At 41.8% G+C, this 19,948-nt stretch overlaps 1 protein-coding gene across 1 annotated transcript in view; it reads right to left on the reverse strand.

Annotated features, from left to right (window-relative positions):
* Positions 1–11,439: 11,439 nt before the first annotated feature.
* The window catches only part of TLCD3A (TLC domain containing 3A), a 68,884-nt gene continuing 60,375 nt past the window's right edge, over positions 11,440–19,948 (reverse strand). Inside the window, exon 5 of the mRNA XM_073664943.1 lies at positions 11,440–16,294. Coding sequence (XP_073521044.1) covers positions 16,025–16,294 — 270 coding nt within the window. The 3' untranslated portion in view covers positions 11,440–16,024. The remainder of the gene's footprint in view (positions 16,295–19,948) is intronic.

Consider the following 19,948-nt stretch of genomic DNA (forward strand, 5'->3'; position numbering starts at 1 on the left):
TGTTTGGCCAGAAGATAGCTTATCATCTCCCCTGGATAGTGAGGTTTGTTAAAGCTTCCTTTATGTCTGTTATACATGTAACACACTCACACAGGAGTAAAGGGAATAAGGAAGACTTACTATAGAGAGAAGCCTCACCTACACCCACCTAGTCCCTGTACAGACTAGTGAATCCCAAGCCGCACAGCTAAAAATACCACCACGGATCAGACTCCCTAAAAGGCCATCGAGGGTTTTCTCATGCCTCCTGAGGTACCAGAGGGGAAGCCGCAACACTCTGCCAACAAGGGGAGAGGAAGGTGTGCAGGTGGACACAAAGACCCAGGGTGAGAAACTTAAAGCACGTTCATAAAAGAGGAGAGAGGGAATTGTATGGAAAACAAAAAAATAAATGAAACTAGAATAACCTCCCAGAAACCTAAAAGTAGTAAAAGGTTCTGGGAAAGTAGACAAACAGACACACAGCAAGAATATAAGCGGTGCAAGTCTAGAAAGGTAAATCCCTTAACTAAAGGGCTGGAACGCCTTAGCACAAATCCACCTTGAAGTATAGCCAGAAAAGAAGTGCAGTGAAGGGATATACATATATATATATATATATATATATATATATATATATATATATATGATTTAGATGAAGGACTTGAGGGTAAACTGATTAAATTTGCTGATGACACAAAGCTAGGAGGGATAGCTAACACTAGAGAAGAGAGAGAGAGGATTCAAACAGACCTAAATAAACTGGAGCAGTGGGCAGCAACTAACAGAATGGTTTTTAACAGGGAAAAATGCAAAGTACTACATCTGGGCAATAAAAATGAAAAAAGCATATACAGAATGGGAGGAATAGAGCTAAGCAACAGTACATGTGAAAAAGACTTAGGTATACTAATAGATCATAGACTGAACATGAGTCAACAGTGTGATGCAGCAGCAAAAAAGGCAAATACAATTCTGGGATGTATTTACAGAAGCATACAGTCTAGATCACGTGAAGTCATTATCGCACTTTACTCCTCTTTGGTCAGACCTCATCTGGAATACTGCGTCCAGTTTTGGGCACCACATTTTAAAAAAGACATTGACAAACTGGAGCAAGTTCAGAGAAGATCGACCAGAATGGTGACCGGTCTGCAAACCATGTCCTATGAGGAACGGTTGCAGGATTTGGGAATGTTTAGCTTGCAAAAAAGAAGACTGAGAGGAGACTTAATAGCTGTCTACAAATATCTCAAGGGCTGTCACATTGTAGAAGGATCATCTTTATTCTCATTTGCACAAGGAAAGACTAGAAGCAATGGGATGAAACTGAATGGGAGGAGACACGGATTAGATATTAGAAAAAACTTTTTGACAGTTAGGGTGATCAATGAGTGGAACAGGCTGCCACGAGAGGTGGGGAGTTCCCCTTCAATGGACGTCTTCAAACAGAGGCTGGACAGACATCTGTCTGAGATGATTTAGTGAATCCTGCTTTGAGCAGGGGGTTGGACCAGATGACCCAGGAGGTCCCTTCCAACTCTACCATTCTATGATTCTATATATATATATATATATCTATATATATATCTATATATATATAAAGCCCCACCCAGAACATGATAGGGCAAACCAAAATGGGATAATGCAAAACACTTGGAAAGGTGCAAACCAAGAAGGGAAAATAAAGACAATAGAATAAGTGATGAGCGAGTATGTCTCATTAACCCTTTCGGCGAGCACGCTCGGGTGCTCGCTGAGTATTTTGGCGTGCTCTGCATTTCTTTTACTGTCGCCGCAGTGGCATGTCTCATGGCTGTTAGACAGATGTGACACATTTAGAGATCTCTACATGTAATAAGTTAGTCTTGAGCGCATGTGCTCGCTACTTGAGTTTGCATCGGGTACTCGGGTAAGCACCAAGTATCCCGGATGCTCGAGTCCCCGCCCCGCATGTTTCCCAGTTATTAGACACCCAAAAAAAGCATGCAGGGATCGCTCGTGCATGGCAGTCAATCCTCGCAAGGTTTTTTTGACTGTATAACAGCTGCAAAACATATGGGACAGAGACTCGAGCATGTCACTGGAGCACCCGCGATACTCTGTGCATACCCGAGCACCCAATGCAAACTCAAGTAGCAAGTACTTGCGCTCAACACTAGTCGCCATATCGTCACCATTTTTTTTCTTTACTTTTGAAAAAATCCCAAGCCCAACACAACCCTAACCCCAACCCTAGCCCAACCCCAACCCCAGCCCAAGCCTAACCCTAGCACAACCCTAACCCTAGAGTTTATTTTTTACGCCGTTCCTCGTGCGGTACAAGTGATTAGACGATTTTATTCTTAGGGTCGGTGAGATTACAGAGATACCAGATTTATATCTTATTTATGATTGACAGCTGTCAAGACGCTTTTTCTTTTTTTTTTTGCAAAGACTAGTTTTTGCATAGCCATATTTTGAGAGCTATAATTTTTCCATATTTCAGCTGATAGAGTCATGTGATGGCTTGTTTTTTGCGGGACAAGTTGACATTTTTATTGGTACCATTTTCAGGCACATGACATTTTTTTGATCGCTTTCTATTCCGATTTTTGGGAGGCAGAATAAACAAAAAACAGTATGTTTGCCTTTAACAACCTTCGCATGTTGTTTGAATTTGGTCCAGATTTTAGACACAGCTGACTGTGAACAACCAACATCTTTTGCAACATTGCGTGATGATTTACCTTCTTTTAAGAGTTTGATAATCCTCTCCTTTGTTTCAATTGACATCTCTTGTGTTGGAGCCATGATTCATGTCAGTCCACTGGGTGCAACAGCCCTCCAAGGTGTGATCACTCCTTTTTAGATGCAGACTAACGAGCAGATCTAATTTGATGCAGGTGTTAGTTTTGGAAATGAAAATTTACTGGGTGATTCCATAATTTTTTCCCTCTGCTTGGTCTGAAAAAAATTACCCTTATGGAGTACCACATTTTTAATCTTGATTTCTATTAGTGTTTCTTAAAGCCCTAAAGTTGCCATTTGAAATGACTTTAGTTTTGTGCCATGTCTGTGATCTGCTTTTTTTCCAACAACATTAACCCTCCGTCAGGGGCAACTGATCTGACAGGCGCAGCTCACTTAGTTTCATTTCTCTATTTTCAGTGGTTTGTCTGGGAAACACCCTCCTCCCAGTACCTTCCTAACTTTAAAGGCTGTGTGAAACCTGAGAAGCCATTTATTACATTCCTATTAAGGTAACTGATCACTTTTAGAGCATTGAAATTTAAAAAAAAGAAAATATAGCCAATTTTCTAGCCTGTGCCTGACAGGCGCAATGCCCCTAAACTCGTTATGAAACATATTGCCCCTGACGGAGGGTTAAACAACTGAATGAACATCCTCTGAGCCCGGTGATTCCATAATTTTTGCCAGGGGTTGTATTACCACATACGTCTGAAAGGGGTTAAAAGGAATGTATCATCAAAAAAAAAATTTCAGCAATTGAAGAAATGTAAAGTAATAATGTTTTAATTTAAAAAAACAAACAAAACAAAAAAACAACTTTTTTATTGGTATAAAATAAGAAAACTAAATTTAAAATGTTTTGATGTTTTTCACTTTTAAACACTAGGGGGAGCAACTACTGAAATTTACCATGAAAACCCGATGCAGTGCTAGCTCACATTACAACTGAAGTAAATGTGGGCGGTATCTTCTCCCATGTGTCTGATGTCACTCCTCCTCTCCGCTTTTGGATGATTGCAAAAGAATAAAGGAAGATGAAGTTTAGGATCACAGAGTAGAGACATTTTGTTGGTAACTGCAAAGTGATAGTGAGATGTGGACAGCATCACTGAGGACGACTGGCAGCGTAGATTCTATTAGTTGTTAATGTATCACGTGCTGGGGTTTGACATGTATATCACGTACTGGGATTAAATCTGCGGAGTGTTAGGCTGCGTTCACACATTGCGTATTTCCCTGAGTTTTTTTTACGCACGCGTATTTTCCTGCTTTTTTTACGCAGGTAAAAAAAGCACCTTCATTCACACACTGCGTTTTTTTACGGAGGTGCGGGAGAAATGAAGTGTGACGAGCATGGACACCTGTATGTAATGTAATGTATGTGTCTATGTGTCGTGTGTGTACTGTCTGTGTCTATGTGTCGTGTGTGAGTGTCCCCCTAGCAGTGTATGTACAGACAGCTTCTGGCTGCAGTACATACACTGCTTAAGTTATTAAAAGAAAAAAAACTATGGATACTCACCTATCCGATGGATGGGAGAGGCGTCCGGTCCGGTCCCGCGGTTTCCAGCATCTGCCGTGAAGCGATCAGCTGACCGGAAGCCGGTTACAAGCCGGTTAGCTAACAGCTGATCGCTTCACCGGCAGATGCTGGAATCGCGGGACTGGAGCGGACGCCTCTCCCATCCTTTGGATAGGTGAGTATCCATAGTTTGTCCTGCGCCTCCGTAAAAAAGTGCTGGAATTACGCAGTGTGTGAACACCGCTGCGTAATTCCAGAGCTTATAATGGGCACAATAGGGAGAAAGCGCAGGACGCAGCTGCGTAAAGAATTGACATGTAAAATCACACAGTGTCTGAACGACAAAGTGAATTTCCCATTCACTTTGCTGGCAGACACAAGGCGCATTGTGTATTTTGAAAAAGCGCGCGCAAAAAAGCACGCGAAAATACGCAATGTGTGAACGCAGCCTTACATGCACTGGGATTAGATCCGCAGAGTATATCATGGGCTGGAATTAGATGAGCGAGTTTATCATGTGCTGGGATTAGTTCCACGGAGTGTATCACACGTTGGGATTAGATCTGTGAAGTATATCACACTGGGATTAGATACGCAGAGCGCATCGCGTGCTGGGAATAAATCCGTGGGTCTGTGGGCTGTATCACATATTATAGGATTAGATCCATGGCTCTGCAAGCTGTATCACACATGATGGGATTAAATATGCAGTTCTGCGGGCTGTATCACTCATGTTGGGTTTAAATACGCAGGTATGCAGGCTGTATCACACATTTTGAGATTAGATACATAGCTCTGCGGGTTATATCACACATGATTGGATTGGATATGCGGCTCTGTTGGCTGTATCATAATGTTGGCAAGTGGCTCTGTGGGCTGTACCACACATGATTGGATTAGATACGCGGCTCTACTGGCTGTATCACACATAATAGGTTTAGATATACGACTCTGCGGGGACTTTTCCACATATGTTGGGATTAGATACGCGGCTCAGCTGGTTGTATCACACATGATGGGACTAGATACGTGGCTCTACGGGCTGTATCACACATGATGGAATTAGATACATAGCTCTGCTATTTCAGCATAATGTCTCCTTCTGATATCTGTAATGCAGGGACGTTAACATGTCTAAGAAACTAAATTTCTATCAGTCATGTGATTTTCATAATTCCACGACTTTTCCTTATTGGTGTTGCGAATTCAATCTTGAGAAGTGTATAATGTTTTTTTTTCCTCATTATTCATTAGATTATAAGCGACAGTGGCTATAGTAAAAATTTATAGCAATCTAAACAGCAGGATTAGATACAATAAGTGGAGGATGAGTGTTCTTAGTAATGCTTGTTCCCAACTATCACCCCGAATAAACAGGCCAGCAATAAATCTACAAAAGGAGCAAAACACTTGTTTGTCAAGTGTGATGATCTTTATGCCAGCATAAAAAAAAAATTATATATATATATATATACACAGGAGATGTGCTACCAACAGCATGATATTCTGTGCGTGTGGACATTCGTTGGCCTCTTTAAAGGGGTTGTCCGGCTTTAGGGTACAAGTCTCCAGTCACAGGTGGTCTTTTAACGATTGTTGGTCTTTTAACTACCTGAATCCCCCCATCTAGTGCAATCATTCCAGAATCACTTTGTGTCAAGTTTTGTATTGATTGTCCGAGTCTGTTGGGTAACATTATGATTCATACATTGTCACACTGTTTCAGTTCAGAAGAGCAAATATACAATTCATGTTACACAAAGCACAGAAAATTGGCAAAGGTGCTAAGGAATCTACAAGTATGTGGTATTGGAATCAGAGCTTTTCAAACAAACAGGGCTCCACTAAACTAAAAGTTATTACACCCTGTATCATTCTTCATAGAGGCTGCGCCAATGACCTGTTTATATTGCGGTAATGCAAACAAGAACAAAAGATTGCCTAACTATTAAAGAAAAACACAAGGGTGGGGCTAAAATGTACATGGAAGCATAAGAGACTGTAATACTTAATGGCACGAGGGACAATAGTAACACACAACCACAACACATCATGGTAACAGGAAAGACATTTTTTTTATTGAACATGTAGAACAATTTCTATAAATTGGATCCTTTATGATAAAGGAGTATTCAACATCTCAAACATTTGGAATATTCACAGCATATGCCATTAACGACTGATAAATGCATCCATCTTTAAAGCATGGTTACATGGCTTTTTTTTTTGAAAAAATTAATGGAAAAAGTCATCCTCTCCAATCCCACTGGCACAAGATGGGGGCCGATTCTCAAAAAAGATGTGGCACTGGCATTTCTCAAACATTTATGGCATCTTTTGTGGACATTCGAATAACCGCCAGGTTACAATGTGGCTCTCCATTGTGGCACACAGATGGTGATCCTATCTAAGTGACTTTGTTTTATAACAGACATATGCCTTGATTGGATATTCTTGACGTGAAACAATCCTTTAGGAGAATACAGACTTGTGTGGAAACTGCACCAAAAATTTGCAAAAAGCACAACACATGTAAATTACAAGTAAGAAGTACTGGTAATCGTCCACATAAACCATATGAACAAAGGAAATTTTGATACATTAGGCCTAGAGATTGTGGCAATAAAACAGTCACCTAAAAAAAAAAAGAAGATTGACATAAGTACAAATTTAGAACTTTAGCCCAGATTCACCAAAGCAATTTAGCCAAAATTCTAGCGTAAATTGCTTTGAAAAGATGCAAAATTTTGGCACAAGTCAGAGTTGCTCAAAAATTGATACTTTTGGCATTTTCATGCCAGTTTTCCCAGCTATGCCAAAATGGGCGGTTCTGGGGTGGAATGGGACTCATGACGAGCTGTGATCTTCCATCTGCCAGAAATCTTACTGACTGGAGTAAGTTTACTGGCATGGCACGTGAAGGTGGAGGCATGTACCCTGTCATGAATCAGAAGTGTCTGACTCCACCTCATCAAGACCAGCGAGAAAAATCACCAGTCTTGATGAATCGGGGCCTTAGTTTTTAACTATTTATATTATAGGGAATAACTTGTTGATTGCCGGGGGTTTACCGGTTGGAACCCCAATGATCCCAAGAACAGGGCTTTACAAATATCAGTCTGAAAGAAACAGGGTGATCATGTGCATCTCCGCTCCATTCATTCTCTAGTGGACTGTCAGACAGAGTTGAGCACAGTTCTTGGCTATCTTCAGCAGGTGCACATGATCACTCTTTGTTTCTTGGCCTCTGCTCCATCCTACCAATAGAGGATAACGTAAAAACGTGGTTAAACAATGTTTAACAGTCTTTGTGGTCTCAAACAGAAATATACATCACATCCATAGATGGCATATATTTAGGCTTTATTCACACATCAGTGTTTATCCTCTGTGTGCTGTCAGCTTTTTGTTCCACTGACACATTATGTTATATGGTGCTAATGACGTCAGGTTTATTTTGTGTGTTTTTTTTTCCTGATTGAAGAGTGTGCATAAAAAAAAAAAAGTTCTACTACTATGATCCACTTTGCAGACAGGACTGAAATAAAACCATCAGTATGCTAATGGCATCCATTTACTGCCACTTTTTCACTGACTGGTTGCCAGGAGAAGCTTTGGCAACCTCTAACAATGAGTTTTGCATGTAAGAAAGTTATTATGGACCAAAAATGGATTAAGTACAGCAATGAAAAACTTTTTTTTTTTGCTAATGCGTGAATAAGGCCCTAAAGTGGTATTGCACAGTGATGGTTTATCCACAGGATATGCCGTAAATGCATGATGGTTAGAGTTCAGACCTATAGGATCCTCAGTTATAGGGAGAACAGGGGTCCCATTTGTTCAATTAGAGGAGCAGTGCCACTGAATAAAGTATACATATAGATATGTATATGTATAGATGCCTGCCCTTCTACACAGGATAATAGACAAAATAAAACTATATAGTCATTTATTTAAAATACAATTCTATAACTCCACATTAGAGCAGAGGAAAAAAATAGTACATTTATTACAAAATAAATAAACGTGTTTAGTTGAATGTAACAGTAAAATTACGGCAGAGGGAGTAGTCATATGTGCCTAATCGAAACTGTGTGTAAAGTACGGTAAGTTTTCTACTTAACATAAAAGAAGCTGCCGTAAAAAGACAATGTAAAAGGCAATCTGGGAACAATTAAAAAATGCCGAATTGTTAAGTATGCATTAGCGATTCCTTTGGGTCAGTCATAGATGGGCAGATGGTTCAAAGGGAACCTGTCAGTAACACTAACCCTTCACAAGAAGAGGTAATGTGGGATACGGCAGTGTAAAATATTATGGGAGATGCCTATTATAGTGCCAATCATTGCACGGTTATTCGGCTTTTATTGATATGCTGATTAGGTTTGCAAGAGCGCTCTTGGGCACATCGGTGCACTTGCACTTCGCTTCTTCTCGCCAGCTCTGCCCTTTGCTTCTTGATTGGGAGTGGAGAGCAGCAGACAGTTTTGGTGTAACAGTTGGTACTCTGGTAGGGATCTTTTATATTGTTTTACCTTACACTATTCCGTACTACCTCTGCTTGCACAGTAGCAGTGTCACTAATTGGTTCCCTTTATGCAGAAGTAGCAATCCCTTAAAGAAGGAGCCATTCACAAGTCTGAGATTTTTCGCAAACCGAGCGGTCCGCAGAAAATGGCGAAAAACTGATGACAGTCAGCCACACTCTGATCTCCTACATGAGAAAATCGAACGTCTGAATGAGCCCTTATGCTTTCTATTAGTCCTTGGAGGAGAAGAATTCCTTTATTAGCAAGTTTTTCTTTTCTCTACCCATTTCTGCAAACATCTCAGAGACCAGCCTCAGAAAATGAAATGTGCCTCCTATAAATGTATCACACAAGATGTGCTGCGTCTACTCAGGCAATCAGAACTAGTTTACCGCATTTTGTGTTGTCAATGGTATCAAAAACGTCATACTACACGTCACTAAGTCACCTATAAATAAACTGATCTTTCTATATCATAAATATCTAAATATACATATTCACCTATAAAAAAATATATTAGTCCATATATATTAGTACATGAAAGAATACAGTGGACAAGTGAATATTATTCAGGATTATTGGCCTTTAAAAAAAATTATTTCATATTAACTGAATATTAGTTATTCCTGACATGCAGGACCAGACCGCCACCTTTTATCTTGTTGTCAGAAACTACTGGTTGTGATCTACGGCACATTCACACAATTGTTTTTTTTACTTATTTTGCCAAAAACAGGCAAGATTAAGTATTACAAAATTTTCATTTTGTAGGGAAGAAAAATGTGAACTAAAAATATAACCACCCTAAACCCGGTCTCTAAGGATGGCTACAAAGAGAACGATTATGGCTACCAATCCCACTAAATACCAAGTGCTGTTACAGTACATTTCACCTTTAAACACATTTTTGCTGCTCACATGTAATTTAGTAACTTAAGGCCCCGTCACACTTAGCGACGCTGCAACGATCCCGACAACGATACGACCTGTCAGGGATCGTTGCTGCGTCGCTATGTGGTCGCTGGTGAGCTGTCAAACAAGCAGGCTCACTAACGATCAGGGGAGCAGCGACATCGTGGAAAGAATCTTTCCACGATGTCCTGCTCCGGTTACCAGCCTGCTGAAGCAGGAGCAGGCTGGTAACTATGGTAAACATCGGGTTACTAGGGGCACACGCGCACCTAGTAACCCGTTGTTTATCATGGTTACGAGCCTGCTAAAGTGAGCGGTAACCTCCCGCTCACCGTAGCAGAGTGGTAACCATGATAAACAACGGTGTGTAAAATCAACAACAATTAAAGGAGGGCACCATCCGGTAATAGGGATCCACCTGCCACACGCGAAAAAATGACATAAACTAAATAGGCAGAAAAAGAGCGTGTATTTGTGCAGTGATCACCAAGATAATAAACAAAAGGAAAAATATGAAAAAATATATATATGGATAATAATGAGTATCCTGAATATAAAGTGCATCAACTCATTTTATTGAAATATAATCAGACACAAGTAAAGGACATACCAAATTTAAAACACCATTAAAAAAGTGGAATGACCCACTATATAAGGAGCCAGCTGCTAAAGAAACCTTCCCATGATATTAAAGAATACAATGCACATGATCAAGTCAAAGAACGCACAGGCTGTATAGAGTATCTGTAGTGGTCAATAATTGCACAAGCCCTATATTGCACACAACTAAAATAAGGAATGGTATATAGCACACTATGTTTGTATACCTGAATACTGAGCCGATAGTATACTACACATATATAGGGTATAGTAAATAATTATTCAATAAACCAATAATGTACACAAAGTGTGTCTGTAATGGTCAACAATTGCACAAGCCCTATATTACACATATCCAAGACAAGGAGTGATACATAGCACACTGTTTACAGAAAAGATTTTTGGCTCTCTCCCCATATGATATAATACACAACTATATATAGTTGGAGTAGTCAGGATATGAACGATAAGTATTCAATAAACCAACAGTGTGCCTATTCATTTAGGGTCATGTTGTGGGCCTAGATTGCCATATTATGCGGGGAGTCACTTTCTCTGCCTCTATACTCATGGTGACTCACTAATTGCTTGCAGATATTTATCTTTAGGCACACTGTTGGTTTATTGAATACTTATCGTTCATATCCTGACTACTCCAACTATATATAGTTGTGTATTATATCATACCATTCCTTATTTTAGTTGTGTGCAATATAGGGCTTGTGCAATTATTGACCACTACAGATACTCTATACAGCCTGTGCGTTCTTTGACTTGATCATGTGCACTTTTTGCATTGTATTCTTTAATATCATGGGAAGGTTTCTTTAGCAGCTGGCTCCTTATATAGTGGGTCATTCCACTTTTTTAATGGTGTTTTAAATTTGGTATGTCCTTTACTTGTGTCTGATTATATTTCAATAAAATGAGTTGATGCACTTTATATTCAGGATACTCATTATTATCCATATATATATTTTTTCATATTTTTCCTTTTGTTTATTATCTTGGTGATCACTGCACAAATACACGCTCTTTTTCTGCCTATTTAGTTTATGTCATTTTTTCGCGTGTGGCAGGTGGATCCCTATTACCGGATGGTGCCCTCCTTTAAATGTTGTTGCTTTTACACACCGTTGTTTATCATGGTTACCACTCTGCTACGGTGAGCGGGAGGTTACCGCTCACTTTAGCAGGCTCGTAACCATGATAAACAACGGGTTACTAGGAGAGCGTGTGCCCCTAGTAACCCGATGTTTATCATGGTTACGAGCCTGATCGCTGCTCCAGCTGGTCACACACAGCGATGTGTGCTGACCAGCGGGAGGACAACGACCAAAAAATGGTCCAGGACACTTTGCAGCGATCAGCGACCTCACAGCAGGGGCCTGATCGCTGCAAAGTGTCACACATAGCGACATCGCTGGTGAGGTCGCTGCTGCGTCACCAAAACCTTGACACAGCAGCGATCTCGCTAGCGATCTCGCTATGTGAGACGGGGGCTTTAGCGCATACACTGCATTACTTATCTTGTACTGATCCTGATTTACAGCCAGGATAACGCTCCACAGCTGCATTCACAATTCAGCAGCCCTGCTAGCTGAAATCTCCCAGAATTTCTTCCTGGCTGAATGTCTGTACGTAGCTATCTATAGTGATTTGCATTCTGGAAAATATCATCTTTACACCAGACATAGTACAGTAATGATGTGGGGAATGCTAACTGTCCCACTTCATTATAGGCGCTCTGTTAGGGGGGTCTGTCCATGATCTCGTTTGTAATGAAAACCAGCAGACGAAACAGTTCAGACATATTCTACAAGCCGTAATCCAGGATCAATATAAAAAAATAATCAAATTGTATGTAGATAAAATATGAAAGGGACTCTGTCACCAGCTTTTTACTATGTAATCCAGATACCCTGATTCTAGTGATGTGTCACTTGCTGATCAGCATGCTGTCATTTTGATACAATGTTATGCACACGCCCGGGCTAAGCGGCGTGTGCGTGTGATTGGTAGTGATTCCACTGGACCGTGCCGGAGAGTGAATGCCTGGAGGGGCGTAACTAGGTATTCACCCGATCCGACCAGGGTCGCACGACGGCATACGACGCCAGTGCACCAAGGAGGAACCGAGCAGAGGGACCAGGTGCTACTCCAGGACAGACCCCGGACACGGCTGTTGACCCACACAGGGGAATACAGGAACAGACTGGTAGGCTGGCACACTGACTGGTGGGTATAGGCAGGCACGACTGGTATGCAGGCAGGCGGGTAAGCAGGCAGGGGGGTATAGGCAAGCACAGCAAGAGTGCAGACAGGGAGGCACTAGCAGGTAGGAACACAGGCGGGATAGGACCCAGTACACACCGGGACTCAGGAACAATACAGGCAGAAGGGTACAGGCAGGGCAGGACGGGACTGCCGGAGCAGCGGGCAGAAGCAGGGCAGGACAGGACTGCCGGAGCAGCGGGCAGAAGCAGGGCAGGACAGGACTGCCGGAGCAGCGGGCAGAAGCAGGGCAGGACAGGACTGCCGGAGCAGCGGGCAGAAGCAGGGCAGGACAGGACTGCCGGAGCAGCGGGCAGAAGCAGGGCAGGACAGGACTGCCGGAGCAGCGGGCAGAAGCAGGGCAGGACAGGACTGCCAGAGCAGCGGGCAGAAGCAGGGCAGGACAGGACTCTGTTCACACGGAACAGACAGGAAGGGAAAGACAGAGCCAGACACCCACAGGGTACTTGCAGTGAAGTAGCGAGTGGACCACAAACTCACAAACGGGAGTACAGAGACAACAGGCAGGAGTTAGGTACGAGTTCAGACTCTGCAGAAAAAGGAAGGGAACGGACATAGAGGAAAAACAGGTAAAGGATAGGAGAGAGTTCAGACTGGAACTGAGTGTACGGAGGAGACCGACACTGCAGCGGGATACAGGAGCGGGTCTGGGAATACTGCCCCCAGAGAGGCGGGACGAACAGGCAAGGAGCGTGTTCAGACAGGACAGACAAGATACAGGAGCGGGTCTAGGTAATCGGCCCCTAGAAGGCGGGAGGAACAGGCAAGGAGCGTGTTCAGACAGGACAGACAAGATACACAGAAAGGACTCAGTTCAGACACGGGAACTAATACCGCAAAGCAGGAGACATACAGGACTCAGTTCAGACACGGGAACTAATACCGCAAAGCAGGAGACATACAGGACACAGTTCAGACACGGGAGCTGATACCGCAAAGCAGGAGACATACAGGACTAAGTTCAGACAGGCCTGGAAATACAGCCTCCAGGAAAGGCAGACAAGGAAACAAAGACGGGACCTGGCACCTTCAGAGTGCAAACACACACTGAAGGAAAACACTTATGCTCAGGCAGGGATAGAAGGGAGCTGCTGAGCTATATACCAAGTGTCAGACAGCAATAGGCTGAGGACGCACAAGGGGTGTGACCCACAGCAGGTACAAAAAGCAGGAAGTGATCGGGCGCCGCCCTTAAGCAGCAGAGACAGACACAAACAGACAGCATGGAGGGAAGCCAGAGAGACATTCTGGACAGGAGATCAAGTGCGCTCTCTTGCACAGTGGGAGATGGACCACCATGCAAGGACGCCGCCAGGTATGTTACATACAATCACCTTTTTCTCTGCTGCAGATGTGCTCAGAATGCAGGTTTGTGTATAACCCGGCAGAAATCTTTTAATTAGTGGTTGAGGCGTGGTTGGACTAGGACGCACGAGGCCAGTTGTCCTGCAGTGATAATCTCCTGCTTATAAAACACTGATTTAATTGAAACAGCAACACACTGCCTAATAAGTGACACATCCCTGGAATCACTGTCTCAGACCCTATATCATGGTGCTCTCAGATTACACAGCAAAAACTGTAAAATTGTGTTCAAAGATGGAAATACCCATTAACTAACTACAATTCTTAGGTCCATTGTAATAATATGATTATTTGTAACTGCTGGAAATCAGGTCCATCAGTCTGATATGTCATTGGATGCTCTTTTGTTGTTTTATATACACTATTATTGTGGCATAGGCCATGTTTTAAAAAAATCAAACCCCAAAAAAACCCTTTTCTATACTGCATTTAACATGGCAAGTAGGCACTTTCCCAATAAGCATTTTTGTGAATAACTATCTGAACACTTACTGGATGTACGTTTTGGAGGAGCGAATTTTTATATCTGTGGACAGTATAATTTTAAGCTTTCCTAAGTCCAGAGACCTTTTCTGAGTTCCTGGTTTAGGATATGCCGCTCTTACCTTCACACTACTCAACATTACAAAGTCTTCTGTGCCATTGCTGATGGCATTCTCTTTTTGATGATTTATTTATTTATTTATTTTACAAAAAATAAGAGGATACTAAATTTTATTTCAAACTTTATGGTAAGATGTTAAAACGCCTACTTACTTATTTTTTCCTTGTTTTAGTTTTTTATTAACATTTGCCATTTTTAACAATATTGCTGTTGTCTTTTCTAAAAGACTTTGAATATGTCTGTAAAAACTACAAAATGTTATGAAATAAAAAAAATGATCCCAACCTACTTAAAACACACAGGGAAATTTACAAAGCTAAATATCTTTTATCAACACTTTTTGCAACTCGCCCGACAAGAGGTAATTTGAAGTGTATTAGTGCGATTTAAATTAACCCATAGGTGTTGTAGAATATCTAAAGATGCCCCAAATCATCCTGCAGGAGCCTCTGTGATAACAATAGAGTGGGAATGAGGCCGCAACAGCACCTCAAAGGGCACTTGGGCCAAACTGATAACCTGCAATGCTCGATACAGGCCTGAGGGGGCAGTGTATGACAAAAATACACTTTTTAGAAGTATTTCCTACAGATTTGCTTTAAATGGCTGAAATCAACCATCAGTCTTCAGTATCACAATATTTTCAGATGATAAAACAGTAACACATTGATATTTTTTTGCACGTACAGCTAGCTCTTGTAAATACTATGCAAAGTATATGGTCATTTTAGTTTATGACCAAAGTTCGCATTACATTAAAACAGGTTTACAAATTAACATATTAATGAAGTCACATTTTAACAAAACCACTAGATTATTGCCCAAAGCCTGCAGTATAAAACTGGATCACCACTGCAGCACTAATTACAAACAAGTAAGCTATATAGTCACCTGCTATAAAATCCCGTCCAAACACATCCTAGGTAGAATCAGGCAGGATTTATTTAGCTTTCTCCCTTTTACAGCCAATGACAATTGTAAATTATTTACCATCCGAACCTATTAACTATCCTGGATGACTAAACCGTTCTCCTCCCCTCTATTAAATGGAAAAAAAATAGCTTCCTGTAATGCAAAACTATATCTTATTTATCCAGAAAGTGCTATCCTTACTGAAAATAATAATGTACATTCTCTTGATTTCATGATCATAAAAAGAAGAGGCTCTTCGGATTACCCATTACAAATGTAGTGCAATTCTGTAGAAAATCACATTGTGATTTATTAAACATCCATCTTTTTTTAGCTAAAATATAGAAATGTAGTGTTTGTGTAACGTGGAAGCTTGTAACAAGGCTCCATGATGTTTGGGGTCCAATACATAAGGTGTAGTCCCTGTCCATGAACTGGACCACAGCTCCACTTAAAGGACTGCTACATGAATAGCGAGGCTGTAACACAATTGGTGAGTAGTAGCCCAGTCCCTTCTACTTACTCCAGGAAAGACCCAGCCATATAGCATGACCACAGCGCATATATTAAACGTTATCTGTCCTTGTTGGAGGCAGAATTGCTGTATAGTCTCATGGCCTTTCGGCAAATAAGCCAGAACCAATATATCTGTGGGGCCATAATGGTGGCAATTGTAATGTTGCAGTGCAGGGGAATGTTGAAAGGCACTTTGTATAGTGGAATCCCAAACTGCTTCCCGTAGGCGTGGTACATGAAAGGAAACAGCAGGATACGGCAGGCAAAAAATGTTAGCAGGACAAAAGCCCCGTTCACTTTGTGCAATAAGGAGTTCTGCAAGTTCATCTGTGGGAAAGAAAATACACTGTATTAGTATGAATGCAAACATAATGACAGTCACAGTAAACTACTTGTCACTAAACCTGCAGTAAAAGGGTATCACATTATGGCACAACTTTACATTTACAAACGCTAAACACTATATAACCCCCTCTGTGTCTCATTGCCATAACCATTTGTATCATTTGTTGGGGAGTTTAAATAATTAAAGGGCACTTCCTTGGCATAGCTGATGGTATGATTTGTGGTGTCAGCTGAAAAAAAAAAAAAATTTTGATGGTTTTCTTCTGGGTTTTGTCTACTGATTAAGAGGCCCTTAATTCAGTTTTTTTTTTTTCTGGCGTCAGCTGAAACAGTAAGAAGAAACAAGTAGCACATGAAAAATACTACAAGTATAACAAAAAAAAATGATAAAACAGACAATTTTTAACAATTATCTATGCAATTATTTCTAATAAAAATGTTCTTAGTAAAGGACCAGAAGCTGTGCATTTTCTACAGTGTTGACATAGGAGGGAGCAGATCCTCTGCGGATACATCACAATAGCATGTAAGCCAGACGCAGACCGTTCTCTGCACATTATGAACTAGCAGGTAGAGGAATAATATGGGGGACTGCCTCCCCTTAGTGAAAAGTGATAGCTGGGGGACAGAGACTGACGTGGGCTGGATCACATGCTACTCTGACCTCTTAATGGGAGCCTATCATCAGGTTTGTCCCATATGAGATACGGTCATCACCTTTCAGCCCTCATAGCCAGCATTCTGATATGCTGTATATAAGCCCCCGATCTGGCCTGCAAAAAATAAAATCACCTTTTATTATACTCACCTGTGGGGCGGTCGGGTCTGAACGGCGTCGCTGGTCCTGGTCCAGTGCCTCCTTTCTTCTTGCGACGCCATCCTCCTTCTGTGTTTCGTGTGGATGACGCGTCCTAGGTCATTCACACAGTGTTCCCTGGCATCACACTCCTGTGCAGGCACACTGCTCTGCCCTGTCGAGGGCAGAGCACAGTACTGCAGTGCGCATGCGCCAGAGCTCTTTGACCTTTCCCGGCACATGCGCACTGCAGTGCTTTGCTCTGCCCTCGACAGAGCAGGGCAGTGTACCTGCACAGAAGCGCGGAGACTGTGTAGATGATGTAGGGATGTGTCATCCACATGAAGCAAGAAGGAGGATGGCAAGCCAAAATTATGAACATTAACAGAAATAAACACTTGAAATAGATCACTATTTGTAATGGCTCTATATAATATATGAGTTTCACTTTTTGTATTGAAGAACTGAAATAAATTAACTTTTTCATGATATTCTAATTTTGTGAGAAGCACTTGTACATGCCCAAGTGACTCGACCAGTATGCACCAATTTTGGGAACGTGTACAGGAGACCTGGGATCAGATTTTGGTGGAGGCATGCCTGAATCTGATTGAGCGCATGCCCAGAAGGATTCAGGCAGTGTTGAAAGCCAAAGGTGGATTTACAAAATAATAAAAATTTAAATTTTGATTTTTAGGAGCAAAACCAGCAACAATGCAGTAACATGACAAGAATCTGCATAACTAATCATATGCTAAATAGCTGCAAATCAAATTTATGTATGAGATAGCCAAGATAATTGTCTATAAAATGATGGTAGTCTCACTTTTGAAACAGTAGTGGATGGGGAGATACGGAGCCTGAAAGTCAAAAGTTCAAAATATTATTACCCTTTTGCTTGTCAGTATATACCAGAAAGGGGCCAAGGATGAGGGTCATATATACCTGTAAAGGGCCCAGGAAGGGGGACATTATTAAAGGATGGGAGACATTACTACATAATGAGGGAGAGGGCACAACATTTCCTTATAGGATTTAGAACGCTCCAAGGGCCCATACATCTGACTAACATGTGGGTAGAAGAAGGGCCCAGGTTCAAGTCCAAATTTTGCACCACGGCCCATCGGACCCTAGTTACACCCTGTTTACATAGGATGATGTGTTGTGGAGAACAATGATCTTGTTCAGCACAAAAGATGATTTTATACAACTAACGAGCGTTTGCTGTTTCACCGGGTTATTGGCAGTCTGTTTAGACTGAACGTTGCAGTGTAAGTGCACCTTAGGCTATGTGCCCACGTAGAGTTTTTGTAGCGTTTTTGCGGCGTATTTACGGCCGCGAAAACGCTTGTAAAACAGTCTGCCATTCAAAGAATTGTGAATTCGGATGTGCTGTGCACATGATGCGCTAATTTGCGCGCCGAATTCGCATTGCTTTGCAAAACGCAGCATGACCATTTCTACCGCGATTACGCTGCAGCGTAATCGCGGTGCGTGTGGTACCTGGGATGAAGACGAGACTACAACTCCTCTTCATCCCGGCTATCACACGGTGAAAAAAAGAAATAAAAAAAGTTAAAAATAAACAAAACCTGTATATTCACCTCCCCGGCGGCCCCCCGGTCTGCTCTCCGGTCTCCTCCGGTCTGAGTGACCATCAGCTGACTAAATGACGTCACCGCAGGTCCTGACAGTACACTGCGAGACGCTGGAGAAGACACGGCCGGGAGCAGACCGGGGGCCGCCTGAGAGGTGAATATACAGGTTTTATTTTATTTTTAACGTTTTAATTTTTTTTTTTTACTATAGATGCTGCATTTAAAGCATCAGTTGTTCACACATTATAAATCCATGCCGGTTGCATGGATTTATATTGTGTGATCAACTTGTCAAGCACTTTTCCAAGTGATGCTCAAAATCGCTTGGAAAAGTGCTTGAAAAAAAGCATGCGAAAACGCATGTAAAAACACTGAAAAAACGCTTCTCTCTGGCAGAAAAAACGCATGTAAATCTGCATGCGTTTTTTTCTGCCAGAGAGGCAAAAACGCTCCGCATCAAATCTGCTACGTGGGCACATAGCCTTAATCCTCTTGCAATCTATCAGGAGCAGCTTCAGTGCTCAGCTGTCAGAGACAGCCAGGGTCCCTAAGGAGAAGACAGAAGCAGTTTATTACTATTTCTGTCTCCCTTTTCCAGTCTACATGGCTACAATGATTGCTATGCTGATGCTTCTATTAGACCCGGTGAACACATGAATGCAAAGGTCTGCCTCTTATAGCAGAGCTGCTGGGTTTTAACAGATCCAGATCATCTGTCTCAGGTTTACCGAGACAGCAGGGCTGTGGAGTCGGAATCGTGGAGTTGGAGTCCATTTTGTGGAGTCGGAGTAGGTATAAAATGGGCAGACTCCGAAAATATATAATAAATTGGTACAGTGGTTCAATGCAATATGTGCAGTAAATTTTTTCATAACAATTTGGGAAAGTTATAAGATGTCCTATAAATGTCTGTTCTGTTTGTACAGGGATAACTGAAAATACCAATCATAGAAATATGCACTAACATACAACAGAGGGGAGAAAAAGAAAGGGAAACTAAATGGGAGAGGATGAGGAATTGCACACAGCCGAAACCTAGAAACAGTCAAAGATATAAACTCCAAACTCCTCTACCAAACAGACTCCTCACCAGGCACCACAAGACTTAATGGAGTTGTCCAGTACCATCTACTATGGCCCAAATGTCCCCCAATGTGTTTACGCTGTTCAGATAAGGGTTTTTGTAAATACCTTTCGTTGTCCTTCTGGCCTGTGAGTGTCGCTATGGCTGGCCACTCACAG

This window comes from Phyllobates terribilis, unplaced genomic scaffold (assembly GCF_046119375.1).
Source record: "Phyllobates terribilis strain yellow unplaced genomic scaffold, ASM4611937v1 Scaffold_2__4_contigs__length_985480577, whole genome shotgun sequence".
NCBI classification, from domain to species: domain Eukaryota; kingdom Metazoa; phylum Chordata; class Amphibia; order Anura; family Dendrobatidae; genus Phyllobates; species Phyllobates terribilis.